The sequence below is a fragment of the Mustela nigripes genome, chromosome 1 (assembly GCF_022355385.1).
Source record: "Mustela nigripes isolate SB6536 chromosome 1, MUSNIG.SB6536, whole genome shotgun sequence".
NCBI lineage: Eukaryota > Metazoa > Chordata > Mammalia > Carnivora > Mustelidae > Mustela > Mustela nigripes.
In genome coordinates this window covers 4517244-4544639 of record NC_081557.1, presented here as the reverse complement: position 1 = coordinate 4544639, position 27396 = coordinate 4517244, and the positions used below count along the sequence as shown (strand labels likewise).

Genomic DNA, 27396 nt, shown 5'->3' with positions numbered 1-27396 from the left:
GAACTGAGAGCCGACGCTTCCACGCGGGAGGCCTGAGGGAAGGTCGGCGGGGTGGCGAGCTGTGACAGGCAGTCTTCGGGGGAAGTGGGAGCTTAGCACGTTCTCCGGTTGCTTCTTACGTGAGCGAGGCGTCTAAAAATTACTGCCCTCGTGACGATGGAATCCTACAGAATCACATAGGGATTCATTCTCCTGTGTTCTCTGCAAATGACTTTTCTGAAGTTCTGATAGGAGTCAGGCAACCTAGGATCTTGCTCTGATGCTTTGAGACCCGGGGCTCGGTTCTTCCCTTCTTGGGGGTGGCCTCTGCTGGCTCCTCACCTTCCACATCTCAGGGTCAGCACAGGAAACCGAGCGGCGCGCCCGCAGCCCCAGCCCCACCATCCCCTCCCCAGCACGGCGTCTTCTGTGTTGACAGAATTCTCCCATTTGGAGAGTCAAGCTTTCCATCTCCCTCTTTGAGAACCAAGAATCTCAATGTCTGTCTGTGTGTCCTTTTAACTCTGGTTCATTTTCCTTTTAATCATTCGTATAACTGGGTACTCTATTCCCCTCTGTTCCTTCTCAGACCTAGAACCTTGATTCGAACTTCGGACCAGCTGCTGTTGGAGGCGTCCTCTTAGCAGAGGCCCTGGGGCTCTTCCCCAGCGCCTTTAGCCAGTCTCATGAGCTTTTCCTAAAGCATGTCCAACCCAGTTCCTTTTTGCCATTCGGGAGCCTCCTGCCCCCCAACCCTGTCCGCCCTAGCCACCATCTCTCCTGGCTGCTGCCATGGGACCCATATGCTGACCGGTCTCCCATATCGCCTCTTCTCTCCTGTCCTGTCCCCACTCAGCAGCTAGAGTGCTCCTTCTATGAACATAAGTCAGAGCTTTTTGCTTCATTTTGTCATTCAACAAACATTTATTGAGCACCAACTGTCTCCCGGTCTAGACTCGGGATACACAGAGAACAAAACAAATGAAAATCTCTGTTCTCTAGAGATTCTATTCTAGTGGAGGGCAGAAAAGTGAGTCAACAGTATGTCAGATGTTGGTAAGAGCCAGGAGAAAAGTAAAACAAACAAAAAAAAGGAGCAGGAAGTATCTGCCAGGCTGGGTGAGGGAGGGGGTGCGGTTTACTATTTTCAAAAGAGAGTCAGGGGAGGCCTGGATGAGGAGACGAAGAGGTAAGGGTAAAAATCAGGTGGAAAACTGGGGTAAAAGTACCAGCAGAGAGAAGAGCAAGTGCAAAGGCCCTGGGGCAGGAGTGTGTCTGGTGTGTTTGAGGACCAGTAAGGGGACCTCTGTGGCTGGAGCAGGGTGAGGAAGAGGAAGGACAGTGCATTAGGAAGTCGGAGTGAAAAAGGGACAGATGTGGCCAGATGAGGCCCGTAGGTGCCATAAGGCCTTCGGCTCTCTTCTGAGATGGGAGTCATAATAGATTCTTGAGCAGAAGAGGGAACGTGATCTATCTTGTTTCAACAGGCTCACTCTGGATGCTGGGAGAGGAGGATGAGGGGGGTCATGGCAGGAAGTGGGACACCCATCAGGGTGGAGAGGTGTTGGTAGTGGAGAGGCTACAAGCACTGGGATTCTGCATCTGGCCCCAGGAGAGGCAGCACGACGGGCTCCTGGACCCGTGCCTGGGGCCTGCGTGAGGAACAGCAAGGAAACAGGTTTTGCTACTTAAACCCATATAATGGTTTCCTGTTGCTCTTGTGATAAGTTCTGGACGTGTTTTCCAGGCCCATCCACTTCTCCTACTGCAGCACTGCCCCCTTCCACCCTGACCCTCAGCTTCTGCGGCCTTGGCCTTTGGGCTTCCTCCCAGGAGTCCAGCATCCAGGCGGGCCCCTGCCCAGGCCTTCACCCTTGATGCTGTCTCTGCTTGAACTGCTCTCCCCACAGCGTGCCTGGTCCTGAGTTGTGGCCAGCATGTCCCACCTCCCTAAGTCACAATGTCCCAAGACTTTGCACCTAACACCATCTGTTTTTCGTGGCCTCTCTTGTAGTCTGTTCATGGTGTTTTTGTTTTTTCTGTCTTAATCTGTCTCTTGTATTTTATTTTATTACTTTTGTCTCCCTCTCTAGAACATAAGCCCCAGGAGGACAGAGACTTTCTGCCTGACCACTGGCTTTGTAAAGCTGTCCCAAATACACGAAGAGTCAAGCGGGCGTCAAGTGCGTATCCTGGAGTATGGGTTTGCTCGTGTGAGTTACAGCTGGCTCTCTGACACCTGCGAGGCAGGCATCCGTATACCTATTTTATAAGAGAGGAAAGACTACCCCAGAGGTTATATTTAGATCTGCCCAAGAGCACACCCGGTTCTAGGAAGCAGCAGAGCCAGGGTTTGCTCCTGGGTCCTGGGTCCTCCTGGGTCCTGAGGGTTCAGAGCGGGGCTGCCTGCTCCGTTTGGCCCAGAGCCGGGAGGAAGGGGGGGGGGTGCTCGGTTCCATGCTTGCTTTATGAGCCAGAGGTGAGGTCTGACATCCTCGAGGGAGGGGCTCTCTGCCTCAGCGGGTCTAGAAGCGCATTTGGAAGAACAGCGTGTCTACTGCTCAGGGCTCGTGTACTCTAACTAGCATAGAAGGTATATATTTAGTTAAAAAAAATTTAACCTCAAGCTCACCCCCACTGTCAGCCGGGCAGCTCCCGCCTCTGCTCATCATCCGCTTCTGTCCCTGCCCCTGACCGGCTCGCGGTCACCCTCATCGGCCCTCCCGGGCGCCCTCACCGGTGAGAGCAGGTGTCTTGGGGCCGCCTCGGGCGACGGGACCCTGCCAGGGTGGCTGCGGTCGCGGGAAAGTGCACACACCTGGCTCCGGGCTTCCCACCGAGGAATTGCCCCGCGGTGTGCCCCCCCTTCCCACGCCCCGCCCCCTGTGCCTCAGTTTCCCCGCCGGCAAAAGCCGGGTCCTTGCCGCTCTACAGGTGACACACCTGCTTCCGGTACTCGATCGGCCGGAGCCCCCGTCCCCCGCGGGCCGTCAAGCCAGCTGGGACCCCGCGCCCCCGCCTCCCGCGGGGCGCCCCCCAGGGAGGCGGGGGCGCGGGGAGGGCCGCGGGCCGGCTCCGGGGGGCGCCCGCGGGAGGGCGCGGCGGCGCGGGGGGCGGAGACGCGGCGCGGCTTCCGCTCCCGCGCCTCCTCCCTCCTCCCCCGCCGTCCTGGTCCGCGGCGCCCGAGGAGGGGAGGCGGCAGGCGCCGGGAGCCGCGCGAGGAGCCGCCGCCGCCGCGCCATGGAGCCCGAGTGAGCGCGCGCGGGCCCGCCCGGCCCCGGACAACATGGAGGCGGCGCCGCCGCGGCTGCTGCTGCTCGCGCTCTGCTGCAGCCTGGCCCCCGCCGCGGGTAGGTGGGCGCCGGCCCCGGGGACAATGGCCCGGCGGCCAAGTGCGCGGCGCGCGGAAGCGACTTTGCAAGTTGGGGGCGAGTTGGGGCGCGCGCCGCGGGTGCCCGCCGCCGTCCCGGGGGGTGGGGGTGGTGGTGACCGCGCGCGGGCCCTTTGTCTCGCCCGCCCGGGCCCCTCCCGGGAAGGCCGGGCCCCGTCCCGCGCCCCGGGCCGGCGAGGAGAGCGCGCGGGCGGCGCCGACCCCGCCAGGTGCGGCGCGGGCGGGTCCTCACCTGCCCGCGGCCCGGGGCGCGCTCCGGAGTGCGGCCGCGTGTGGCCGGCCGGGAGAGGCCGCGCGGGGACCGTGGGGACCCCGGGCCGCGGGCCGGCGCAGCGCGGGGACTTTCGGCCCGGAGACAGGCCTCGCCGCCCTGCGTCGGGGACTGCCCCTCGAGCCCGTTTCCGATGGCCGCGCGGCCGGCCTGCCAGCCCCGAGAACTGATTTAAGTTGCCGAGAAAGTTCTCAGATCGGGCGCCGGGCGGCCTGGCCTGTTGCGCGGCCCCCTGCCGTCTGCGAGGCTGTCGGCTTCCGAGCGGACCGACACCTGCCAGGTGCCCGGAGGACCCGTCTCGCCGCCGGGCCCCCCGCCCCCACCCAGCACCCCGCGGTGGCACCGGGCCGGTGTCCACGCCAGGGGGGGCCTCGTGGGGCCGCCGCGCGGGGTGACGTGGTCGCAGAGCCCGGCGTGGTCGAGAGGCGCGCTGGTGCCCTCCCTTGTGCACACCCTTCGCGAGATCGAGGGCTGGGGACCTTCCTCTCCAACTTTTGGTGTGTCCCAAGGGGTGGAGTTGAGGTCAGGAGGACTCAGGAAACCTAAGCGCGCTGTGAAACGCTACACATGTTCTTTTAATTTGGAGATTGCCATGTGGTTTTGAAGCAAATCTCTTGCTACCTAAATCATTCTCTTCGGACGTGAGTGTTTTGTTTTTCTGGAGTGTGGCTGGCCAAACCGGACAGGGCCACAGAGCCCTGGGCTCCCCGGGCTGCTGTTCTGCTGCTGGGAGCAGATTTTTGGAGGTGGTGCTGGTGGTGACGGTGCTGGTGGCTCAGGTCCCTTTGTCTGGGCCTCTTTAAGGCAAACAGCTGTCTCCCTGAATATTTCCAGTGTGGGACATTGCCGGGAGGTGTCCCGGCCAGGCGCTGTGGTCACATTCCCAGTGCTGCGGCCTCTTCATTGAGGTTGGGGGGGGGGGCTGGAGGGGAGAGTTTCCCGAGGTCTGTTTGCCTCCCAGTCCAAGCCTCCAGAATGCTGGCGGGTTCACCCCAAATTTATCTCCCTGGGGAGTGTGTTTACATTTCTCGGCCATGTCTGATACTAGCAAAACAAGGTGACGACAAAACGGTATCTGGGTAGTTCAGGCCAACGCTGCTTCTTTTCTTTCCGGAAATGCCTGGATCACGGAGGCAAAGGTTTTTTTTTTTTTTTTGGAAGATGTTTGTTTTAAAGGTGGGGTTTCTCAGCGGGCTGTGTTGCTTTTCACTTTGCTGCTGTTTTGGATTTCCTGTACCTTTTGGGGTGACGTTGCTGGAGTCGAATGCCTGTCGTTTCGTGGTTCGAGGCCCTAAGGAGAAGGAATCCCATCTGTGGAGTTCAGTCGTGGAGGAGGCAAAAATAGAGCTGATTATTTTAACATTAGGAAGCATGTCAGCGGCACGGGCCAATGTGGCAACCCAGTCCTAAAATGGAAGGAGAAGGAGGATTCCTTCTGCACAACTGCTTCCACGGTGCTTGCGGGTGCCCCTGATTTCTGTGTCAGATTTACGCCTTGGTCCGGAGTGGAGCCAGTAAGCTGGTAGCTAATTATTTTTCCTGATTGCTTCCTGTTGCAATTTAAAGCTGTGAGCCCACGGAAATGCCTTTGTTTTAGTGGTCCCGGTGCTGGGAATGGCCTTTCCCGGCTCCTCAGGCACAGGCCTCTCCCCTCTCTCTGGCCCCACAGCACTTGCTACGGGACCACCTGTCCAGGACCACCCCCCCAGCCCCCCGGCCGAGGGCGGTTCCTGCAGATGCCCACCGGAAGGGCCCAGCAGGTGGGTGCCGAGTTCAGGACTGAATGCTGTGTGGCGTCCCCTGAGAGAGGTTCCCCCCCCCCACCGTTTCTCAAAGCGGGGCCCACGTGCTTTTAACCCTCCCTGTTCAAATCCAAGAATTTACCCCGTCAGCCCCTATGATCCCACATTTGCTGTGGAGATCCTGTCGCATTTGGAACCCATTTAATTTCAGCCGCACTGTATCACCCCTCAGGCATTTAGCAGAATTTGCACACTGCTGTGGCGGGAGGGGTGGGGGGTGAGGGGTGCAGTCAGGTGAGGAGGACTCAGCATGGCTGCTTGCCCCCACAGCCTGGGCTGAGGATGGCGACTCTGGGGTCAGCCCAGCCTGGGTTTCCCTATTCGGGAGCTATTTGACTTTGGCTGACTGACTTAGCTGTTCCGTGTCCAGTGCTTTGAGGTCCAAAAGTGCTTTTTACACAATCTGGATTTTTCTTCCGCACGTGACCTTGGATATCTAGTCCAGTGGCCTGACTCACTGATTGCTGCCACCCTGGTGGGGGCTCCTGAGGTCATGAGCAGCGGGGACAGAGCCCGAGTACCAGTGGTCTCTGCCACTTAAAGGGGCCAGATCGCCATGCAGAGTCGTGATGTGCTCGGGAAGGCAATGGAAGCTTCTGGAAGAATTAAGTCAGGACTAGGAAACAGGATAGGAAATGTAGGCTGGAGTTGTCAGGCCCATCCTAGGTGAAAGGTGTTGAATTGATTTTTTTTTTTTTAATTGAGGTGAAAATCACATAATCTAAAATGAACCTTTCGAAAGGATACAGTTTGCCGGCGTTGAGTGCTTTCACCGTACTGTGTCGCCACTCAGTCTAGTGACAGACATTTCTGTCTCCCCAAAATAAAACCCCACACCCATTGAACAAGAGCTTCCCGTTCCTCTGCCAGCAGCCCGCTTTCTGGCTCAATGGGGTTTGCTGTTCTGGACATTTCTATACATGGAGTCACATGAGACATAGGCCGTTGGTGTCTGGTGGCTTCTGTCACTTCTGTCACTTGTGTCTCTGAGCCTCCGTGTTTTCGAGGTTCATCCATGCTATAGCATATGTCCCTGCTCCGTTGTGTGCTGAGCAGTACTCGTCATCCGGTCAGAGTGCCTTTCGCTGATCCGCTCACCCGCCCGTGGATTGGCCTCGGTTGGGGCCTGCTCTGCAGGCATGAGCTGCGGGCCCTGCTGTCCGAGTGAGGTCTGCAACGGTGGAGCTGTTGGAAGCTGGGCCAGGAGCAAACAGATTTGTCCTTAGATCTGCATCTGGGTTCGGAGACTTGAGAGCTGGGGGCCGAGGCTAGGGACAAGCCGAGGGCCAGTGCTGGCCTCCAGGAGGAGGGATGCCAGGAGGTGGGCTTCGTTCCGTGTTCAGTATTGCCGCAGCCCCAAGAGACACTGCACAGTTGTGGCTTATGCCGTCTCTTGGACCGTTGCTTAAGACGCTGTGTCCCTGGTTCGCCAACATACTTAGGCCTGCCGGGGGGCTGTCCTGGGGACAGCGTGGGTCCCAGCGCTGACCTGTTGAGACAGCTGCCCGTCTGGCCAGGAGCCGAGCCCCCAGGTCCCGCCTGTGGCTTCGATCTGGTCTCTGCTTTCTCGGGGGAGCGGTTTGCTAGCCCCTGGCCTCAGGTTCGTCATCTGCAAAAGTGGGGCGTGGGGTCTGGCTTGTGGGGTTCAGTGAGCCAGTGTCCAGGAGGAGGGACCAGGAGGCTCTTCCCCCAAGACCGGGTTCAGTGGGAGGGACACCCAAGGGGTCCTGCCCTAGGTGTCCAGGTTGTCTTTTCAGTGTGCTGGAGGGCACGGTCAGAGTCAAGTTGGAGAACGTCTTCCCCAGTGTGGGGCCAGGAGTGCTGAGACCTGTTGGGAGCCTGGGTTTGGCGCTGGCTTGTCCGCGAGGGGTGCCTGGTAGCCCTGAACCTGTCTAGAGCTCCAACCGGGAGCAGACCTGGCTGCTGACCCTTCCCTGGTGAGGAAGGGTGTCCCACTCCCCCAGCCACGCGGCACCCTCGTGCACATCCATTCCGCCCCTCCCCAACTCCTGTGCGGCTCCCAGGCCAGCCTTGCCCACCTGGTGGGGCTGGTTAACCCTCTACAGGCCCCACCCTTGGCCTGCCAGGGGAGTGCCCCCCTCACGGCGGCTATGTGTGCTGGAACCTCAGGTCCAGATGGAGTTCGTGCCCAGAGTCATGTCCACTGTGTCCTTCTTGCTTGGGGTCCCTCTTGCTGTGGACCGCCCCCTCCCGGGGGGAGGTTATCGTGGTGATAACCTGGTGCAGGCGTGGGGCATAGTGCAGGGGTGGGGCATACTGTGCTTTCTGGGTATTTTCTTATTTGCTTTATTGGTTGGTATTTAATTCAGCGCTTTCAGTTTGCCTCATTTCTGTTTTCTAGTGCTTAAAGGTAAGCAAGATTCGCTCAGGGAGGAAAGTAGTTTTTAGCCTTTTTGGGGTCTCCTGCGCCCCCTGAGCATCTGGTAAGGCTCCTCCGGTTGGAAGGAGCCAGCGGAGCTGCGCATGCACCCTGGGCCCATGACGGCCTCCCTGTGGGGTCCGGGGTGCACTTCTCTTCCAAGAACCTCAGTTTCCTTCTTCTTCTTCTTTTTTTTTTTTTTTTAAGATTTGATTAATTTATTTGACAGAGAGAATGAGAGGGAGCACTAGCAGGGGGGAATGGCAGGCAGAGGGGAGGGACAGAGGGAGAAGCAGACTCCCCGCTGAGAGGGTCCCCACGCCCCCCCACAGCAGGGCTGGATCCCAGGACCCCGGGATCATGCCCTGAGCTGAAGGGGGACGCTTAGCTGACTGAGCCACCCAAGCTTCCCTACTTCCACAGTTTTTTTTTATTGCCTGAAACAGAAACTGTGTCCCCGAGCCGTCATGGCCCGGTCTTCACTCTCCGCAGCTCCCGCTCAGCCCTCTCCTGCTTTCCCGTGGCTGTGAACCTGCCCGTACTCCCTGCCTCCTCTTCGTGGACTCGTCCGGCGTTTGTCTTTCGGTGGCTGATCTCATCTAGCCCGGTGTTTCCGGTCCATCCGAGCCGTAGCGTGTGGCAGAACCTCATTCCTCTTGTGGCCGAATCCTGTCTCCCCGCATGGACATCGCACGTTCTGTTCGCCCACGCACCTGCTGGTGGCCCCTGGGGCTCTTACCCCTCTGGCTGCTGCTGAGAACCTGGGTGTGCGAGCATCTCTCTGGGTCCCTGCCTTCACTTTGGGGCACGTGCCTGGGAGGGGGACTGCTGGACCACATGGTAGTTCTGTGTCGGATTTTGGAGGATCCATCAGTCTGTGCTGTTCAGCGGCTGCCCTGTGTAAGGCGCCAGTGGCTGGGGAGTTCCAGTCTCTCCACACCCTGCTCAACACCTCTTTGCTTTGCTTTGCCTTTTTTTTTTTTTTTGGCATGTACTTGTTGTCCATTTGCTTCTACGAATAGGTAGAATAGGTAGAAATACTTAAATGCTTAAGTGCTATTACAATCATGGCATGCGGCAGTGACCCCCTTGTTCAGTCATATCTGTGCATTTGTGCACGGGCACATCTGTAGGATATGTTCCTTGCCCCGGAGTATATCCACTTGGAAGCTGGTAACAATACTGACCAATTCCTCCAAAGAGGCCACAGTGGTTCAAACCCTGCTGGGCATCTGTGAAGGTATGTGCTGTCCTGTGCCTAACAGATTCCATTTTTTTTAAATCGATTTGCTTAAAAACTATAACATATTTTGATTGGTGCATCCCTCATGACTCGCTTCTTGGCCATTTAACCATTTGTATGTATTTTTCTGTAAATTGCCTACTGTTGTCCCGAGCCCATACCTCTGTCGAGTTGATTATCTTTTCCTTATTGATTTGTAGGAGCTGTTTCTTTGGCATGGACAGGGACTCTGTAAAATGTGTTCCACATTCTTCTTCTGATCTGAAGTTAGTCTTTCATCCTTCTTTCTGGCAATTCATTATGATAAAGGCATTAAACCTTGCAGTTTCTGGGTTTTGTGCTTAATTTCTCTCCCGCCAGGTTCTAAACATCGCTTCCTTTATTTTCTTCCAGGGCGGTTAGTGTTTTGTGCTCTATATTCAGACTTTATTTTCACTGATTTGGGGGAGGTCTACGGTGTGAGGTAGGGATCTGATCTGTCCCTGATGTGTGTCGCTCCCCCGACCCCCCACCATCACGAGATAGGAAATTGTCCCAGCACCTTGATGGAAAGGCCCATCCTACCCCCCATTCAGGTAAACTACCACTCACTATTCCATGTGCAGTGTTCACGGATGGCGTGGCTCCGTGTCCTGGCGCCTTCCGTTCTGCTCCGTGGACCTGTGGGTGTCTGTCTTTCCCAGTACGCGGTTAGAGCCTCGGTAGCGTCGTGGTGAATTTTGAGACTGAGTGTAACACTCCCCCTTCGTTGTCTTCAAAAAACTGCGTCGACTGTTCTTGAACATTTATTCCTTCGTGATAAACTTCACAGTGAGCCGATCAGGTTGCATCCTTTGATCTCCTGATCCGGAGACCGTAAATGGCCGCATTCAACAGGTGTCAGAGGGCTGGACTTCAGACGTGTTCTCTGGCAAGCAAGCTGGCCTCTGGCTCTGGAAGTAGATTCATCTTCCGCCACAAAGGAGCCAGTCTTCATATTTTTGCTTCCTCTTGCGTGGAGTGGTTTAGAGGTGACATGTGTGCTGGATCTCCCACTGCACCCCCATTCCGGGGCTCACACCAGCGTTTGCTCAGGCAACCAGCTCTGCTGCAGCTAATTCCGGCGTGAGCCCGAAGGCGAATATAATTATGTAAATTACCGCCCCCCTCCCCGAGTTCATTCCAGAACAAAATGTGACTGACTTTAATTTCTTACCTGGCTCGCACCTCCTTATTAGCCCAGTGGGGAGGTGGTACCCGCCTAGAGTAGAAGTCTTAGGGAATTGCTCAACCGGGCATTAAAGGCCGCCCGAGCGCGTGGCCCTGGCCAGAACATGTCAGCCGGGGGCCTGGGTGCTTTCCAGCCTGTCCGCGGGCAGCAGCTGCCGTCCCTGGGAGGAGCTGGCCTTCTCCACGGTGGGAGCATGGGGGTGGCCCCAGAGCAAGCTGTGTTTGCAAGTTGCTTTTTGGGGGGAAGGCCGTTTCTCTGAACTTTCTCCAGAACATCAGTTCCGAAAGAACTGTCTCCGCTCCTCCTCCAGATTCCCCCTTACTGAGGCCGGAGCGCGGGGCCGACCCTGACACCCGCTCTCCCTCTGCCCTGCGAGGCGGGCCTGGGCTCTGTTCCCTCCTGCACGTTGGAAAGCCCGGCTTCTCCTTTCCTTCCCACCCCGTCCCCCCACTTCTCCGGCTCCGAGGCCTCACCTGCCGGTCCCCTCAGTTCTCACCCTTGGAGTGGGAGACTCCACCAGCTGGTCTTCTAGAACTGCCCCCCCACCCCCGCCCGTTTCCCTTTCACTCTGGCCAGATTACGTTTTCCCAAAACTCGTTTCATCATGTCCTTCCCCTTCTCAGAAAATGACACCAGTTTCCCAACATCTGAAGTGGGAACTTTTGGGCCTGGTATTCTGTGCGGCCCCTAGTTTGGCGTTAGCCCTCTCCTGTGCTCCCTGGGCTGAGCACTTCTCCGGACAGGTCCATCTCCTCTAGAGTCTAGAACCTTCCGTGGCCCACCCATGCTGAGAGGACCTTGGGGACAGAGGCTGCCTTCATGCTTGGCCTTCCCCCTGCCGTCTGGCATGGGGGAGATGCTCGGTGGCTGTCCTGACGCTTCCTAAGGCCTCCTCTGTCCAGGGAGCAAATCTTACACATCCTTAGATCGACAGCGTGGTGAACTCCCACCCCCATCGTAGCATCCAGTGCTGCTGTGTCCCCGGATTATAGAACACCGGTCCTACATAGCAGAAGCCTTGTGGGGCCGCGTGGGGCTGAGTGTGGGACCCAGTCTGCCACCAGAAACCTGTATTCCTTTTTTTTTTCCCCCAAGATTTTATTTATTTAGTTGACAATCAGAGATCAGGAGTAGGCAGAGAGGCAGGCAGAGAAAGAGAGGGAAGCAGGCTCCCTGCTGAGCACAGAGCCCGATGCGGGGCTTGATCCCAGGACCCTGAGATCGTGACCTGAGGTGAAGGCAGAGGCTTAACCACCCTGAGTCCCCCAGGCACCCCAGAAGCCCGTATCCCTGAGGCATGGCCTCTGAGAGGACCCACTACAAATCAGCTGTTTTACTTCAAGAAACCTGCTGCGTCCTGGACACACTTCATCATGGAGTCCCGTGTCCATGAACTACTACCCACTGTGGGGGGGGTCGTGCTGGCTGTCCCCGTGTCATCTGTGTTTGCCCAGAGTTCTCCTGTCCCATGGGCGGGTTAAGTATTGGTTCACGAGGGCCGCGGGGCTGGTTCCCCAGCCCTGCCAGGGAGCAGCCCCGGCACCAGGGACCTGTGTGGGCACCACCGGCCCGAGAGGAGCGTGGGCCTGGTCGTCTCGGTGCTGACTGTGGCCCCGGCCTTGCCTTTCCCCACACAGCAGGTGGCCACCTGGCCTTGCCTCTGTTGAGCAGAACAGCCCCGAAGCGTGTCACTCTTTGCCCGGGTCACCAACCTGCCAGGCTGGGCACAGAGGGCCCCGTCCCCGGGGGAGGATGCAGCGTGGGCCCTCTGCAGCTCGGGGGGTCCCTGCCTTTGTTGCCCCCAGGTGGCTGCAGCAGAGGGAGCGGAAGGGCCCCCGGAGGCTCTGGTCATTTTCCTGTAGTCCCCACCTTCTTCCGGGGGGCGTGTGGGGGACCCCTTAAAGCAAAAGAGCAGTTTTCGTCTGCTGGGCTACCATTTCTAGTCTCAAAAACATTTTCCCTTGGTGTGGAAAGATTGTCTCCTTTCAGGGAAAGGGCCCTTGCTAAGTATTAACCTTTTCTGCTTATTGATTTGGCCATGCACGTGGCCCGTGTAGCCGGTTGGAGCTCCGCAAGGTCTGGAAGCTCGGGTGCCGGAAATAGTCTCGGGTTCCTTTGCCCTCACAGAGGGTCTTTGTTCAGCGTTTTCTGTACCAGAAGTGCCTCTGTGGTCCCTTGAGCCGTAGACCTGGGCCGGGAGTAAGCGATTTGGTGGGTGAAGTGGAACATTCCAGGATCCAGGCAGGTCTGGCCACGAGGTGGGCGCTGGGCCCCAGCAGTCCCCTTGCCTGGGAGGATCCAGAAGGACCTGCTCCGAAATGCCTCCTTCCCCACCGCCGCAAAGCATCCCTCCTGCTGGGCTCCTGCATCCCTGCGTGGCCCGGTTCTTGAGATGTCTCCAGGGAGCAGTGACTTGCCGGGGCCCCAGCCCCATCAGGATAGAGCAGGACCAGAGGTGGCGTCCCCATCACGCAGGCCCAGGGATCCCGTTAGGGTCCTGCCTGACCGTGGGCCTGCGAGACAGAGCGCCCAGGGTCTCTGGGCCTGGAATCCCTGATCTGTCACCACAGTAAGGGAGGAAGGTCTCTTCCAGATGGCTGGCATCTGGGCACGGGAGAGGTTCGGGGTTTTCCCGTGTTGTACTAGGTCGTGGAGCAGAGCGAGACGCAGAAGCAGATGGGAAGGCAGAGTTAGGAACGCGCTCCTGTCCACGGTCCACGAGGTCCTCATTTTAACATTTGGTTAAAGGGCCCCCCTTCCACTCTTTGTGGGTGTGGAGAAGACAGGTGGGCCTCGGTTCTTCTTGCCTGCCTGTAGTCCCAAAGGCCAGCTGGGTCACCAGTGAGTACTCGGGAAGGGCGCCCCACTGTCGCACACGAGGCATGGTGGGTGTTTGCGTCCAGCAGCTGCCCACCACTCAGGGGCTGGCCCCCCAGCAGAGTCTTGGACCCCTGGACTGAGGACATGCTGCACCCTAGCCTCCTTCCCTGCCACCTCCCCCGGGTTCTCTGTGAGCAGCTGAGCGGGCTGCCAGAGGGATCCCAGCAGGGAGCCCGGGGGGCCCCTGGGGAGCCTGGAACCCCAGGCGGTGCAGGCCTCCGCCACCTGTTCCGGCCCGGCCCATGTTCCTGGCTCTGCTCTCAGCTCTGCGGCCTTGACCAAGTGAGTCGGCTCCTCTGGGCCTCAGTTTCCTCACGTGTCGGGGGCTGGTAATCGTCGCCCGAGGATGCGGCCAGGCTGCAGAGTGCTTGACACGGGGCTGGCTCCCGGTGAGTGCTCAATAATTATTAGCTATTAGGGTTATTATTACAGTCATAATTGTTGTTCTCTGGGGAGAGGGCCCTCGGGGATTTGGGAGTCAGGTTCAACTCCAGCGGAGTGGTGAGCTGAGCTCAGACTCACGGGAAGTCGGGGCGCTGGGCCGCGTGAACGGCCGCATCCAGCCTGGTCCCTCGGCACTGAATTTGCTTCCTCGTCTTGGAGCAGCCCGGCGGGCCTGGGCTCTGGAAGCCCCAGGCCTGGGGGAGCCAGTGCGTGTCCCTCGGGGATGGGGATGCTTCCTGGGATCTTTGCTCTGTCAGAGGCATGGCTGAGGGTGCTTTGGGTTTCATTCTATCATCTGGATTTGTTGGCATCGATTTTTAGGGTGTTGCCAGCATGTCCCCTGCCTGTCCCTCCTCGAAGGAAATTGTTAGGGACCCCGCTTTCTTTGCCCTGTTGTCTGTGTTCGTCCTGGGCTGGGGGCAGGGTGTCTTCTGCAGTGGCTCGGCCACCTGGCTGGCCAGCAGTTGTCCCTGGCCCTCTCGTCTTGGTCAGTGTTCCTGCCCCTTCAGTTCCCCGCTGGAGGCAGAGGAGGGAGCCCGGGCACCACGTCTTCACCCTCGGGCGAGCTCTCTGCTCCATCCGACTTCCCCGCCCTGGGATGTGGATGGTCAGTGCCTTTGCTCTGGGTGGCAGACGGGGGCCCTGTGCTCAGTAAGCACTCCGTAGTTGGTGAGAAAGGCTGCTTTCCAGCCCGTGTGCCAGACCGGGTCTCCCACTGCCACAGCCCACAGGAGGAGTTCAGGCCCAGAGGCCCTGAGCTCCTGCCCCTCCCTCTGCACCTGCCCTCTGGCTGCGAGCCCAGGTGGGACCTGCCTGTCCCCTCTGCAGCCGGGGCTGGCTTTCCTGACTTCCTGTTGCCTCTAGCCTGAGAGTAATCTAAGCCCCTAGCAGGTGCTCCTGTGTGCCTGGCCCAGAACTAGGCCCCTGGAACAGGATGAACACAGGCAGGCCATGGCCCTGTCCTCATGGTCAGCCCAGGCCGGGCCAGGCACGGGACTAGAACGCTCTGAACCTCGGCCAGCAGGGACTGCCCTGGAGGAGAGGCCGTGAGGGGAGGGCACCCCCACCCTGTGCCGTCGGGACCCCGGCTTCCTCGGCATGGCTCACGCCCTCTCGGGAGAGCACGGTGGCCTCCCTTCCTGCGGTGTTTGCCGTCTGCTGCCTGGCGGGCTGGTTTTCCATGGCTGCGACCTTCACAGTAGCCCTGCAGGCAGGGGGGCTGGCTACGTCTCCATGGTCCCTGAAGAGGCTCAGGGTGCTGACCTGGGTTGGGAGAGTGAGCCTGTGTGTGGAGGGTGGGGAGACAGGAGCTCCCTCCCCCCACCCCGGCACTGCCCGCTCCGTCTGCAACAGGAGTGTTGGGCCCTGTCGTGAGGGAGATGTGGCACTCCACGCTTAGGACCCACGGGTCCCCGTGAGGGGTCCTCAGGGAGTGTGGATTCCCACTCCTGGGTTGCTGTGTGGTTCTAACCGCGCACTCTGCGTGTCCCTACCCACTTCCTACAGATGGGAATGGTGACTCAGGAGAACCTGGACCCTGTACAGGGTTGTGCCAGGACGCCGGGGGGTGGTGGGTGAGGGCTGGGGTAGGACCCTCAGGATGACCAGAGGGGCTGCTGCTCCCCCTGTCTGACCTGGGGTCCCCCCTCGGAAGCCACAATCTTCTGGGACCTGCTCGCTCTGCCTGAGGAGGAGCTGTGTGGAGCCCCAGGCTGCAGGGGCCCCTCTCTGTTCTGTTTCCTCTTCTCTCTGGGGACGCAGGGCTTGTCCTGGAAACTGGGACCCGGATATGTGGTCAGGTGGTGGGAGGCCACTGTCCCGAGGGACAGAGGCTGAGGATGGGCCCTCCTCCTTAGAGTGTGGCAGGATCACTGCCATGCCTTGGGGGTCCCTATGAGGGACCTTGTCTCTCTGACCCTTCTGCAGAGAGATCTCGGGGTCATTTCATTGTCCCATTAGGCAGAATGAATGAGCTTCAAGTACTTGGGCAAGAAGCCGCACTCTTTGCTCTCGTGTGTTGCTGACTAGCGAGGGTGACCTTGGGTAGGATACCTGGTCCCGTCGTGCCTCAGTCCCCTGGTCCGCATACCTGCACCCACACACCGACAGAGCTCAGCTTCTCCACATTCTCATGAAACTCCAGACTCGACCCCTGGCTTGTTCCCAGGGTGATCAGAGCTGGTCCCCAGTGCTGGGCTCTATAGGCAGCCCCCAGCCCTGCGTTCGGGACCCAGAAGATCCCGCCCTTCAAGGCATGTCAGTGCTCAGAGAGGCTGTAGTGGGGACCAAGAGGTGAGAGGTTGAAGCCGACCACGGGGAGGATGGTTTGTCTGTCCACCTTGCCCTGCCTGGGACAGAGGCGTCGTGAGCCTGAGGTCTTCTGTTCAGCTCCCGGCCGCAGCCTCGGGGTCTCCGTGCCCTGCGGGCTGCTTTGTTCAGGAACAGCAGATCATCTGAAAGCAGAGCCTCCCCGTTTTGCCCCATAAAAAGGAGATTTTGTAGAGGGATGGTAAATTTGGCACACCTTTATTATTATTATTATTATTTTTGCACCACTGAAAGAACATAAAAGCTGGTACAAAGGTATGTTTGTTTCTGAAATGCGTTTCCTCTCCCAGATGTTCTTTTCTGCCAATTCCAAAATGCGTTCCGAGCTCAGTTATTTCCTCTCTGCCGAGAACAATGAGATCTCTGTGACCACACGGGGAAAGCGCCGTCTTCCTCGCCAGTGGGGCTGGGGGGAGGGCCCCAGTGCTCCCACCTTCTCTCTTCAGTGGAAACGACCGGTTGGTGCCAGCCCGGAGAGAGACCCCCGCTGACTGTTGCGGATTTGGCAGCCCCGCTGACTGTTGCGGATTTGGCAGCCGTGGCGGGAGCTTGTGTGGGGTGGGGGAGGCGCTTAGAGGCTCGGGGCGCTCTGCACCTTTGTTCCCGAATCTTGAGTTTGCTGTGTGGCCTTGTACTAAATTCTTGGATGTGCACTGCCTCCGTGCTCCCTGGGATGTGGGACTGTCTGGGCTCCCTGGAGCTGATCTGGCCCCTTCTTTCTTGCATCTGATACTGGTCCCTGGACAAAGGGCAGGGATCCAGGACCCAGCACAGAGCCCGAGCTGGCTGGAAAGGCAGGTAGAACTGGGTGGGCGTTACCAGGGTCAGCAGAGCCTCAGGCCTTCCCCGGCTGGTGGACCTGCCCCCTTTGCCACTTGAGACGAGGGGTGCGTGTGCTCCTTGGGAGCTGTGAACCGCACACTCTGCCCGTGCTCCCCCATGATCCACACACGCGTGCACCCACGTGCAGTACCCTTAGAAGCTTCTTGGGTGGTTTCCACGGACGGTGAAGAGACCCGTAACAGCTTGCACTCAGGATGGTTTTGATACTGGTCTCCATCAAGAACGTTCTCTACAGGGTGTGCATCTCATGAGATCTTTACTTTTTGGTCGATGCCTCCTGCCTTAGAATACCCGCAACACAGCTCTAGTCCCTGCACGTTTATGGGGTTCCGAGCAGGTCGTAAGGGGTGTCCAGTGGACTCATTAATCCCTGCAGTCGCTCTGGGGAACCACAGGAGTAGACCAAGGTTAGAGCCTACAAATTGGCCAGCTGAGGCCCCACTGCCTACCCCTTCGCTGCCATTTGAATCATAAAAGTGTTTTCTTTCATCTCTAAAGGAAATAGGCTGCCAGGCCCCCAGTACAACAAGCGGCTTTCATTATGGGGGGGTGGGAAGGGTACTGAGGCCAGAGGTTGCTCCTGGGTGGCCCCACCTTCAGTGGGAACCCGAGCGGCCCTGTGGTGCCTGTTTGCATGGGGCAGGATGCCGGGTGGAAGCCACTGCCCCCAACCCCTTTGCTGGACTGGGCCAGCAGGTCAGGCCCCCAGGGCCCCCGAGTCAGTCTCTGCCGTGGCCTTGGGCCACTTCCGGGAGCAGGGAGCTGTTGAACCGAAATGGTATGTAATCAGAATGCTATATTTTGTCGAAAATAAGAATGTTAGTAACTGGCTGGTTTCTGGCAAGTCAAACTGGGACTCTGAAATACATATTTTCCCCTGCTCTGCCCTAAACCTTCTAATTAGTGAAAAACGCACATTTGCAAACATAAATCAAATGTCATCTTTCCTACCAACTTGTCCTAGGTATCCCTGAGTTGGTAGCATTCCACAGGGGCTAAATTAGAGCTTGCAGAGTGCCTGTGCGCGTGTGCGAGAGAGCAAGGGGGCGGGAGGGGGACCCTGGGCTGCCTGTGGGTGAGCCCTGGCCGCCCGCTTCCTTCCCTCGAAGGTGCTCGGGCCTGTGCTCCGGCCCCGGCAGCTGTCAGCACCTGCACGGTCACTGCAGCAAAATGGATATATCCGCCCAATTAAAACATAGTTAGTTGGTAGTGGAGGTGGCTTCCAGGAGAAGCACTTTCCCTCCCAGGGAAATCTCTGCAGTGCTTGTAACCAGACCCTGACATCCACCACCAGTGGGCTCTATTCATGGGCTCCTTTTGAGGAAGGGCAACTCGTCTCTGGGAACCGGCCCTGGTGTGGGCCGTGTCCTCCCTCCCTGGCACTGGGACCAGCTCTGGGGGCCCTGTGCACTTCTGGGGCTGCGTTCAAGGACGTGGCCTTGGGGTCCCAGGCAGTTGGGGTCATTTCTGGTTCTGTGCTGTGTTGGTGGGTACGATGCTTTCTTGCCCATGAGGACCAGTGTCATGGAGCTCGTTGGGTCACGTGTGTCTGGGGTGGTTTGTTGTAGGTGATTTCTCAGTAGCCAGATGCAGAAAGCCTCTTTGATAGGACTGACATCCTCTGGTCAGAAGACCATGTGGCCCCAGAAAGCCCCCAGCCTTGGACATCATTCTTCCTGTTCATGCGGAGGGGAGGAGGTCGCTGGGGGTTGGGAAGCGAGTGTGCCAAGCTGGATATGGCCGGCACTCTCAGATTTGTGGTGCTTCTGGCCAGTCTCTCCTGATGGCTCCTGTTCAGTTTTGCTTTGTGTTTTCTGTTTCACTTCACCTTGAGGCCAGTATTTTTCAAAATGTGTCCCCTTGGTTAAAACTACATGGTGCTCTTTCATCAGATACACTCTGGAAGTCCTGGGTGTAGGACATGAAATACGTTTCCTCACTGCAGGACTTCTCAGAGCCTTTATTTTTTTTTAATTTTATATATATATATTTTTAAAAGATTTTATTTATTTATTTGACAGAGAGAGATCACAAGTAGATGGAGAGGCAGGCAGAGAGGGGGGGGGGGGGGGGGGAAGCAGGCTCCTGCTGAGCAGAGAGCCCGATGTGGGACTCGATCCCAGGACCCTGAGACCATGACCTGAGCCGAAGGCAGCGGCTTTAACCCACTGAGCCACCCAGGTGCCCTTCTCAGAGCCTTTAAAATGGCAATTTCATGCTAGACTATGTCCCCTCTCCCTAGACTCACTTTACAGGTGGGTGGTTACCAGTGTGCGAGCTGGGCTGTGCCCAGACTGACAGGGGATGTCACCGGCATTGTTCCTTCCTGTCACCTGCTTTGGTGTGGTTCTTCACACTTGTCCCCTCTGGGCAGTGGTCTCACTCTGCTGACTGTTGGGAGTGGCCCAGCTTCATGTCTGAGTCCAAGGTCAGAGGAAGTTCCTACCTACTCCCATCCAGAGACTGGGTGAGACTCGTCAACTTTGACATTCCGTGAGGTTGTTTGTTGGTTGCTTTTGGGATTTGTCCCCTCAAATAGACTTGGGTGGGATGGGGGGCATGGTCGGAGGCGGTGGAGAAAAGAGCCAGGTTAGGATCGGGGGCTCCACCCCTCAGGCCCCCCCCGCCCCCATTGCCTGCCGTGTGACCTCAGTGAGCTGCTGGAGAGATTCATCATCTCCAAAAATTAAAATAAAAATGAGCCTGTTCCTCTGTCAGGCCGGCGTGGAGTGTGTTTTGAGATCGAGTTGGGTTAGGGTGGAGGGTGATGAGCTGGAGGCCCACGGCAGATGCCAGTCCCTTCCCCTCCCTGCGCATCCCTCTGGGGTCCGCTGACCTGTGTGGGACTTGGGGTGGGGGCCTGGTGCTGGGGCGCTGGCTTCAGTTGAGAAGTGGTTTCCGGGACTTGCACGGTGGGCGGCTTGCTGACCATCTGATGGTCATCCCTGGGCATGTCCTGGGTTAGGGCCGAGCCTATGCTGGGTGGGAATTAGGGCCACACAGTCACCCCTGGAAGGGGCCCATGTCACTCGGGCCAGGGTTGGGAACCTCACAGTGGCCCCTGGCGGTAGTGGGCTACTCCAGACTGATACTCAGGGGTCCCTCTGGCAGGTCTCGGGGTCCGTGCCAGGTCCTGGGCCTTTGCTGGTCTCCCAGGACTTTGCAGAGTACCCGAGACCAGGCTCTTCCTCAGCACGGGCCGGAGTGTCCTCGTGCCTGCCCCAGGGCACAGCTCCCCCACACGCAGGGGGTGAGCGGGGACCCCCACCAGCCCTTTTCCCTATTTAATGAAAACCCTAATTAAGGGCTTTCCTCTAAGCTTCTTTGTGCTCTGAGGTGTCTGAAACTTCATTTTCTTTGTATCTTTTGCCACTGATTTCTTCTTTCCTGCTCCACCCCCTAAACCTGCCCCTGTCTTTTCCTGTCTGTCTGTGTCCCTGACCTTTGCAATGTGGTCCCTGCTCTGGAAACTTGCCTGGGCCTCAGAGTTAATTACCGTGTGTGTGTGTGTGTGTCTGTGCACATGCGCGTGTGCGCTAGGGTTAGGAAGCCTAGCATGGCCATTGGGGACAGCAGAAATGGGGTCACCAAGCCAGAGGAAGCGGGTGGCTCTGAGCGGCGCTGTGAGCCCAGGCTGGCAAGCCTGTGGACGGTGGAGCAGGTGGGCAGACTCTGGGAGCCCGGCAGGTGTGAGGCAAGCCTGAGGGCTGGCACCAACCTCTGTGACTGGCTGGGACACGGGAGGGTGTGATCTTGCTTCTGTACCCAGCAACGGGCGTAGACCTTAGCAGAGACGTTCGCCAATGAATGTCCACAGCTTGGCATCATAGTCCAGGTCGAGAGTAGACCTTCTGGTGTTCCGGAAGATTCCTCGAGCTTTTTTCTAACTGTTCCCTGCCCGCCTTGTCCCAGGAGGCACCACTCAAGTTTTGTCTGTTCTGAACTCCCCACACTTGTCATGAAAGCTCTTTCTTTTGATCCCAAGCGGCCTTGGTGTGGGAGTGGATAGATAAGCAGGTCCTCTGTAATGGGTTATCGTCTTATGCCAGCCTTGGCTGTATCTGCTTTGGGTTTGAAGCAAAATAGGAGATTTATTTGTAATTCTTGTGCAACCGTCAGCATACCTGATCGATGGCTGGGTGGTTCCCGGGCTAGCGCCTGGAACAGGAAGGGCAGCAGGAGAGCACTCTGCCAGAAGCCCCAGGTGCCAGGCCCAGCCTTGGAGGTGCGTCCCCCCCCACCCCCAGGCAGCTGGGCTGGGCTGTGCCTGGGCCCATGGGTGGCAGCGGCCATCCCTGTCCCAAGGAGACGGCGCCAGCTGGGCAGTCTCATGGAGGACCCCGCTTTCACCTGGGTTGGCTGTGGGACCAGGGAGGGCCCGGTCTCCTTGGTCTTCTCTGGGGGGAGGGGGGCCCTGCGGGAAGCCTGGGGGCTGGGACCAGGTTGAGGGTGGGAGAGGCGTTTGGGCAGATCCTCGGGGACTGGGTCCGGGATGAACAGCTGGGTCGGGGAGGCTCTGGGGGCTGTGACAGGGCAGGTGCGGGGGGGTGCTGGGGGAGCGGTGTCTTCCCTGGGCTTTGGGAGAGGTTCTCAAGGTTTCCGCTCCGGCTCGGCCCATTCAGTCTGACCAGTTGGACTTTCCTGAGCTTTCCATAAAAGGCAGAACATCTGTTCAGTTAAAGGAAACCCAACATTTATTATTGTTGTAAATGTCAAGTCGCGCCTTTGGAACGTTGTGGAACTGCAGGACGTGTCATGGAGGGGCCTCTCTTAGTTGAGCGGGAAGCCCCAGATGGAAGGGGAGACTCTGTTGCTGGGATAACGGTCACCGCGGCCTCTGGCCCCAGTGACAGGGTGCCCCCCTTGCTCTGGGCCCCGGGGTGCAGAGGCCCGCATTGGGGAGGTTCCCGACTTTGAGGAACTGCCCACATAAAAGGTTGTCTGGGCGTTTAATATGACCGTAGTCTGGAAGCTGCCATGAGAAGCTGCCCTGGGGTTTTGCTGAGATCGGTGCTCACAGTCAAGCCACAGGCATTTCCAGCCATTTTAACATCCCTGACTTCAGCGCTAAGCAGTCAAGGTTAGGATTCTTGTACTTGGAGCCGAGTTCACTCGCACTTTGGAAGCCACACCGATTTCTCCTCGATCCCTCTCCTTTTAGCCAGATCAGCGCCTTTCCTGCATTTCCTCTCAAAGGGGAAATAGAACTTTCCTGCCCCAGGGGTGGGAAGAGGCTTCCACAGCTCCTTCAACGAGCCCCTCGCCAGCCCACGTGCATTTGAGGTGTGCTTTATCAGAGCCGTTGCGGGAATTCTGCAGTTTCTCTCTGTTGGAGTCCTGCGACTTTTTTTTTTTAATGATGGTTTGGACGAGGATTCTAAGTAATAATGTACAAGACTGTCTGGAAAAATGATATAATTTTATAGAAGGATCCTAAACAAGATTAAAATCAATGTGCATGGATAGGAACACACTATCCTGGAGAGGCAACTTTCTTCCACGTTGGTCTGTGGATTCAGCACGAGTCCACAGTGTCCTGCCTTCCCCCAGCCCAGATGCTGGCCCCTGGCACCTGAGGATACTAGGTGGTGACGGGGTGCGGCATGGAGGTGCTGGTAGTGACATGGCCTGTGGCACCGGGCCACCGAGAAGCTAGGAGGGGTGCGGTGAGCGGCAGAGGCCGGAGCGCCTGGGAAGTCAGTTATACTGAGCAAATAAGTGACTCGCTGGTCACAACGGCCCGTGTCTGGTTCGGAGAAGCTGCTGACCTGCCCAGCGAGGGGGAGAATTAGAAAGCGCCCCCGGGAAATGTGCCACGCGTGCTGGGGGGTTTTTACTGCGTGTGCACACAGACCCACGCAGAAGGAGACGCAGAACTAGCTCTAGGAGCACACGTGTGTAAAAGCGTGTGTATACCAGACCATCTCTCCTTATCTATAGTCGTGCGTTCTGGAAACTCGCTGCCAATGTGAATCAGCGAAGGTGGGGAAATGCAGGGCTGGCTTCCCGGGAGCCTCTGGTCACACAGCTTCGGCCACCGACCAGCGAGCTGCGTGGAATCTAGTTTCCCACGGGCTTTCGTTGAAAGAGCCCTCGTATCACATGCATGGCTGAGTCAGGAGCCCTGAACGCAAGGCCGCTGTGCTGGGGGTCGTGCCCGAAGGAAATCCCTCCCACGCGAACCCACACCGCTGGGCACTGCAGCCTGGGGACCGTTTGGAAGGGTGACACCACGCCCACAGGCACAGGAATGTGAGCATCACAGCGCTCCCAATGCCGCAGAAAGGACACCGGCTTGCCGTGTTGAGTGGAAACGCTGTGGCAAGAGTGTTGTCTCTGTCCCTCTCAGTGGGACACGCTGGTCGGGCGATGGCTCTTTCTGCCTGTGCGTGCACGTGTGTGTCCAGGGACGACCACAGACGCTCCACCAGTGACTTGGGGGCTCTGATCAAACATGGTGAGTGGCCCGCCCAGACACTGGATGTGTGCAGATGATGCGGGTGGCCCTTGCTTGTGTTCCCTAGCTCTGTCTCCCGACAGTCCCAGAGACGGTGACTTCCCAGGGACAGCGAGCACAGCCCGTGGCCAGGTCCAGGCTTCCACAGCTCACTTTCCCCAGAGATGAGCCAGAGCTCGTCAGAGGAGAGGCCGGTGCCAGGCCTGGGGAGGGAAAGGGGCACCTGTGTCAGGAGCGCATCATTGGGCCAGAAAGTAAAGAAATCCTTGGGGGGCCGTGGGGAGGTGCCAAGAGGACACCAGGGCCAGTGCGCAGGGAGTCTCGCTGTCCAAGTGCAGGGAGGAATGGACATCAGAGCTAACGGGAACATTGGATCGTAACCTGTTTAATGAGCTAGGAATAGTGAGTCTACACTGGCTCAAATACACGGAAAAGGAGCACATCGTGACATGGTTTAATGAGAGCTCGGTGTTTAAAACAGACCCTGAATGCAGGCTCTATGGGGAGTTCCAAGTCTTTCTCTTCAGTAGCTGGTAACGTTCTGTAATGTTACTGCACCATCCATTTTGGTTTACGTTGTTGTGTTAAAACACACAGCACATAAGATTTAGCGTCCTCACTGCGTAAAAGCATCCAGCCCCGTGGCATGGAGTACGGTCACGCAGTCATGCGAGCGTCCCCTGCACCCGCCTCCCACGGCGACGTCGATGCGCTCCCGAAGCCAGGCCTTCGCTCCGAGACAGCAGTGCAGTAAGCATCCTTGTGTGTCTTCCTTCCCACCGGCTGCGCGGTGACTTCTCTGGCCTTTTCATACTGGGAACCCTGTAAGATTTCATAAAACCTCCCAGCAGAGCCCGTGCAACTCAGGGGGCCGGTTGTGAAAGCACGTAGTGGACCGCAGTAGGCCCGAGACAGCAGGACGTGCTGGGGAGGAATCCGGAGGGGCTGGCTCTGCCCCGAGTGGGGTGTGTGGGCTGGTTCAGGGCTGGACAGGAGGGTGAGAGCAGAGCAGAGGGAAGGCGGGAGTGGGCCCAGGTGTAGCTGGAGGTGTGGCCCAAGCAGGAGAGGTGTGCCGGAGCTCTTGCCGCTGGGGATGGGGTGTGCAGGCCGGTCGTGTCCGTACCCACTTCGAGAAACTGCTTCAAACCCCCAGAGCTGTCAGGTGCTGGGTGAGTTGCCTGTAAGCCGTCATGAGTACAATTACCTTGAGTGCAAAGATGCATCTTGGTCTTGAGCCTGGGCACGTTCGGCATTCACAGTCTTACTCATCCTTTAGGGGTCTGGTCTCACTTCCTCCAGGAAGCCCACCATGTCCAGCCGGAGGTTCGCTGTCCTTCAGGCTCCGGGTACTTCCCATCTGTGGCACTCACCTGCCATTTCTTCTTGTTTAAGTTAACTATGCACGCAGCACGTGTCCTGCCCAACTGACACAGGCTCCCTGAATGTGGCCCCACGTAGCTTTCCCTCCCTTGAGGGCTGGTGTGCGACAAAAGCCCCCCGCCCCTGCCACAGCTGGCGCCCAGGCCTCGCTGCTCCGGTGAGTGATATGTTGCTCGCCGGGTATCAGGAAGGCAGGGACCAAAACTGTGGCTTCTTTGGTGGAGTCGCAGAGGATTGGGTTACCTTGAGCGGGCTGTGTTCGGTGTAACCATGTAAACGGTGTAAAATACAGCCATTGGAATGACGGCCAGACATCTGCTATGAATTCTATATATAAATGCTGGATATGCTTACATGGGGTAGCGTGCAGTGGCCGGCGCTGGGTTTTCAGACTCCCTATCCTACTGCGGTGGGGACTGGGAATTGGTCACAGGTCCTGGTCCCCAAGGGAGGAGGGAGAAGGAGATTGGCCTCTGTCCGACGCTGCTCCGCCGAGGGGGGCCGGGAACATCCGACCGCCTGCAGACAGGTGGGAGGGCCTGCTCCCAGTCCCCCACCAGGGAGGTGCAGAGAACCCACAGGACTCTTTGGGGTATCCTGAGGGTTGTGGCAAGAAGGGGCCGTGGACATCCAGGGTGATGGAAAGGGTCATCTGTGCCTGGTTAAACCAAGGGAGAATTTCGCAGGGGGATTCAGTGTGATCGGGGCCAGGGATGCCTTTTAAGAGTGGCTCTCATTTCCTGCCTCTCAAGTTTTGCTCCCGGTCTCATGGCGAGAGGCCAGGCCCCCGGAGTCTGCGTCCACGCAGGTCCCACGGAGTCCGGTCCTCCGGCCCGGGGCTGGACAGAGGAAGGAATTACTACCCGCCCCGGCTGCTCTCCGCTGAACATTTCAGATGTGCCGCTTCTGGGCCGGACCTTTGGGTGAATTGCCCGGGTCACGCCCCATAGTCTCCGAAGTGGAGGTACCACGATCACCCCCATTTCAGACCAGACGTTGCCGTCTGAGAGGGCAGGTCTGGGCCGTTGCCCTGGGCTGTCTCCGGGGCTCACACTCGGAGCACGGACCCGGTCTGATGGTCCTTCTGTTTTGGGTCCTGAAAAATATATTGGCGCAGATAACATATTTATGTAGCAACATAAACGGAATTCAGGGTGAACACAGGACAAGTCTGTCCACCCAGAGACCCGGCAAGGTCGCCTTCCCTGGCGTCCCGTTCCGCCTCCGTTCCCGCCCGGCGCGCTGGCATTAACTGTGCCGGGACAGATCGCGGCTTGAAGTCAGGCTGGTGGGCGTGTTGGGACCCAGCATGTTTTCGTGCCCCTTCTCCGATGTCACTGCAGCCACTTTCCTATGGTTCTGCAGGTGTGATGTTAAGCTGAGAGGACAGTCTGGTAACCCCCGACTTTGGAGTTATTTTGTTCGTTTTTGGTTACAAATAGGGCAGCAGCCGGTACTGCAGTCGGGATTGTCCTCTCTCGGGTGCTCCCAGGGGTGATCCCTGCGAGGGTGCCCCCCAGGGGGAGGGTTAGGATTTTTGTGGTCCTTGATACTAGTTGCTACCGTGTTTTCCTAAAGGGTTTTCCTGGCGTCTGTGGCCTCCCAGGGACGGTGTGTTTTTTCCCAGTGACCCGTGTGGGTTCCGGAGCTGGGAGGTGGCCTGGCCCAGTGGCTCCTGCTCTTGTCCACCCCACGCCCCCATTCTTCCCTCTTGCGTTGCACTCTTTCTTCCCGCAATTCCTTCTCACTGCCCAGAAGTTCAGGTTCTGAGTCAACAAATTGTTCTCGGGCGGAGTGACCTGGGGTAGGTCAGGTTCCCTTTCCCAGAGCTGTAGTTAACCTCATCCCAGCGAGATGAGAGGGTCTTGGGCATATGGGTGCACAGGGAAGGAGCACATAGGACCAGCATGTGTTCCTCCCACGTGCTTCACCCCAGGACCTTTGCACTGGCCATTCCCTCTGCTGGTGATGCCTTCCCTTCCTCCTTCCCTCAACCTTTCACGTCTTTGCCCCATTGTCACTTTCTTAAGGCGACTGTCCTGACCATCTTACGTGAAGTGACAGCCCCCACTCCCAGACCTCATACCCCGCTCTGTTTTTCCAAACCACCCGTTGATGTTTCAAGGAGCTAACCTGGCCAATCTACTGTATTTGTTGCTTATTGTCTGTTTCCCCGTTGTGACGTAGGACATGGAGGTGAGTTCCGCGTGTCGCCGATGGTGCGTCACGGCCCTCTGCCCCCACTCTCCTGGCCGGCTCTGTCCAGGCTCAGTGCAGAGCGCCACCCGTCCTGACTGCTGTCTTGAGAGCTTTCTCTCCTTTCTGCTCTGCTCTCTGCTCTTCTCTTCTGTCTGGCCCTGCTCCCACCGTCGTCCGCATGGCAGGCTGGATCCTGGCTGTTCTGCCCAGGAGTCTCTCCACCGGTGGGATAGAACGGCCCCCAGGACGCCGTGTCTCTCAGTGGGAGGGCCATGGTGGCCAAGGTTCCCCAGGCCCTGCGCAGGCCACCAGGAGAGTGGGTGTGCCTGTGTCAGCTGGGGAAGCCCCCCTTGCTGTGAGTTCCTGGGGGGACTAGGGTGAGGCGAGTGCCTCTGGGGACTCAGGAGTGGAGCGTGCCATGCTTTCCAAACATCCCAGAAGCAGGAGCGGCTCCTTCTGGAAAAGGCCTGCCTGGTGGGGCCACGCCCGCCCGGGCTGCAGGAACCTTGCCCGCCGCCCACCCACCCACCCCTGGCTCTCCAGGGTGGCTCCCTTGCCCGAGAGCCTCACTTTAGGAAAAGCACAAGAA

The 27396-nt window shown here is 58.2% G+C and overlaps 1 protein-coding gene across 1 annotated transcript in view; it reads left to right on the top strand.

Annotated features, from left to right (window-relative positions):
• Nucleotides 1-3186: 3186 nt before the first annotated feature.
• The window catches only part of LRP5 (LDL receptor related protein 5), a gene marked incomplete at its 3' end in the record, with an annotated part of 100113 nt that continues 75903 nt past the window's right edge, over nt 3187-27396 (top strand). Inside the window, exon 1 of the mRNA XM_059386908.1 lies at nt 3187-3329. Within this exon, the coding sequence (XP_059242891.1) occupies nt 3266-3329 (64 nt within the window). The remainder of the gene's footprint in view (nt 3330-27396) is intronic.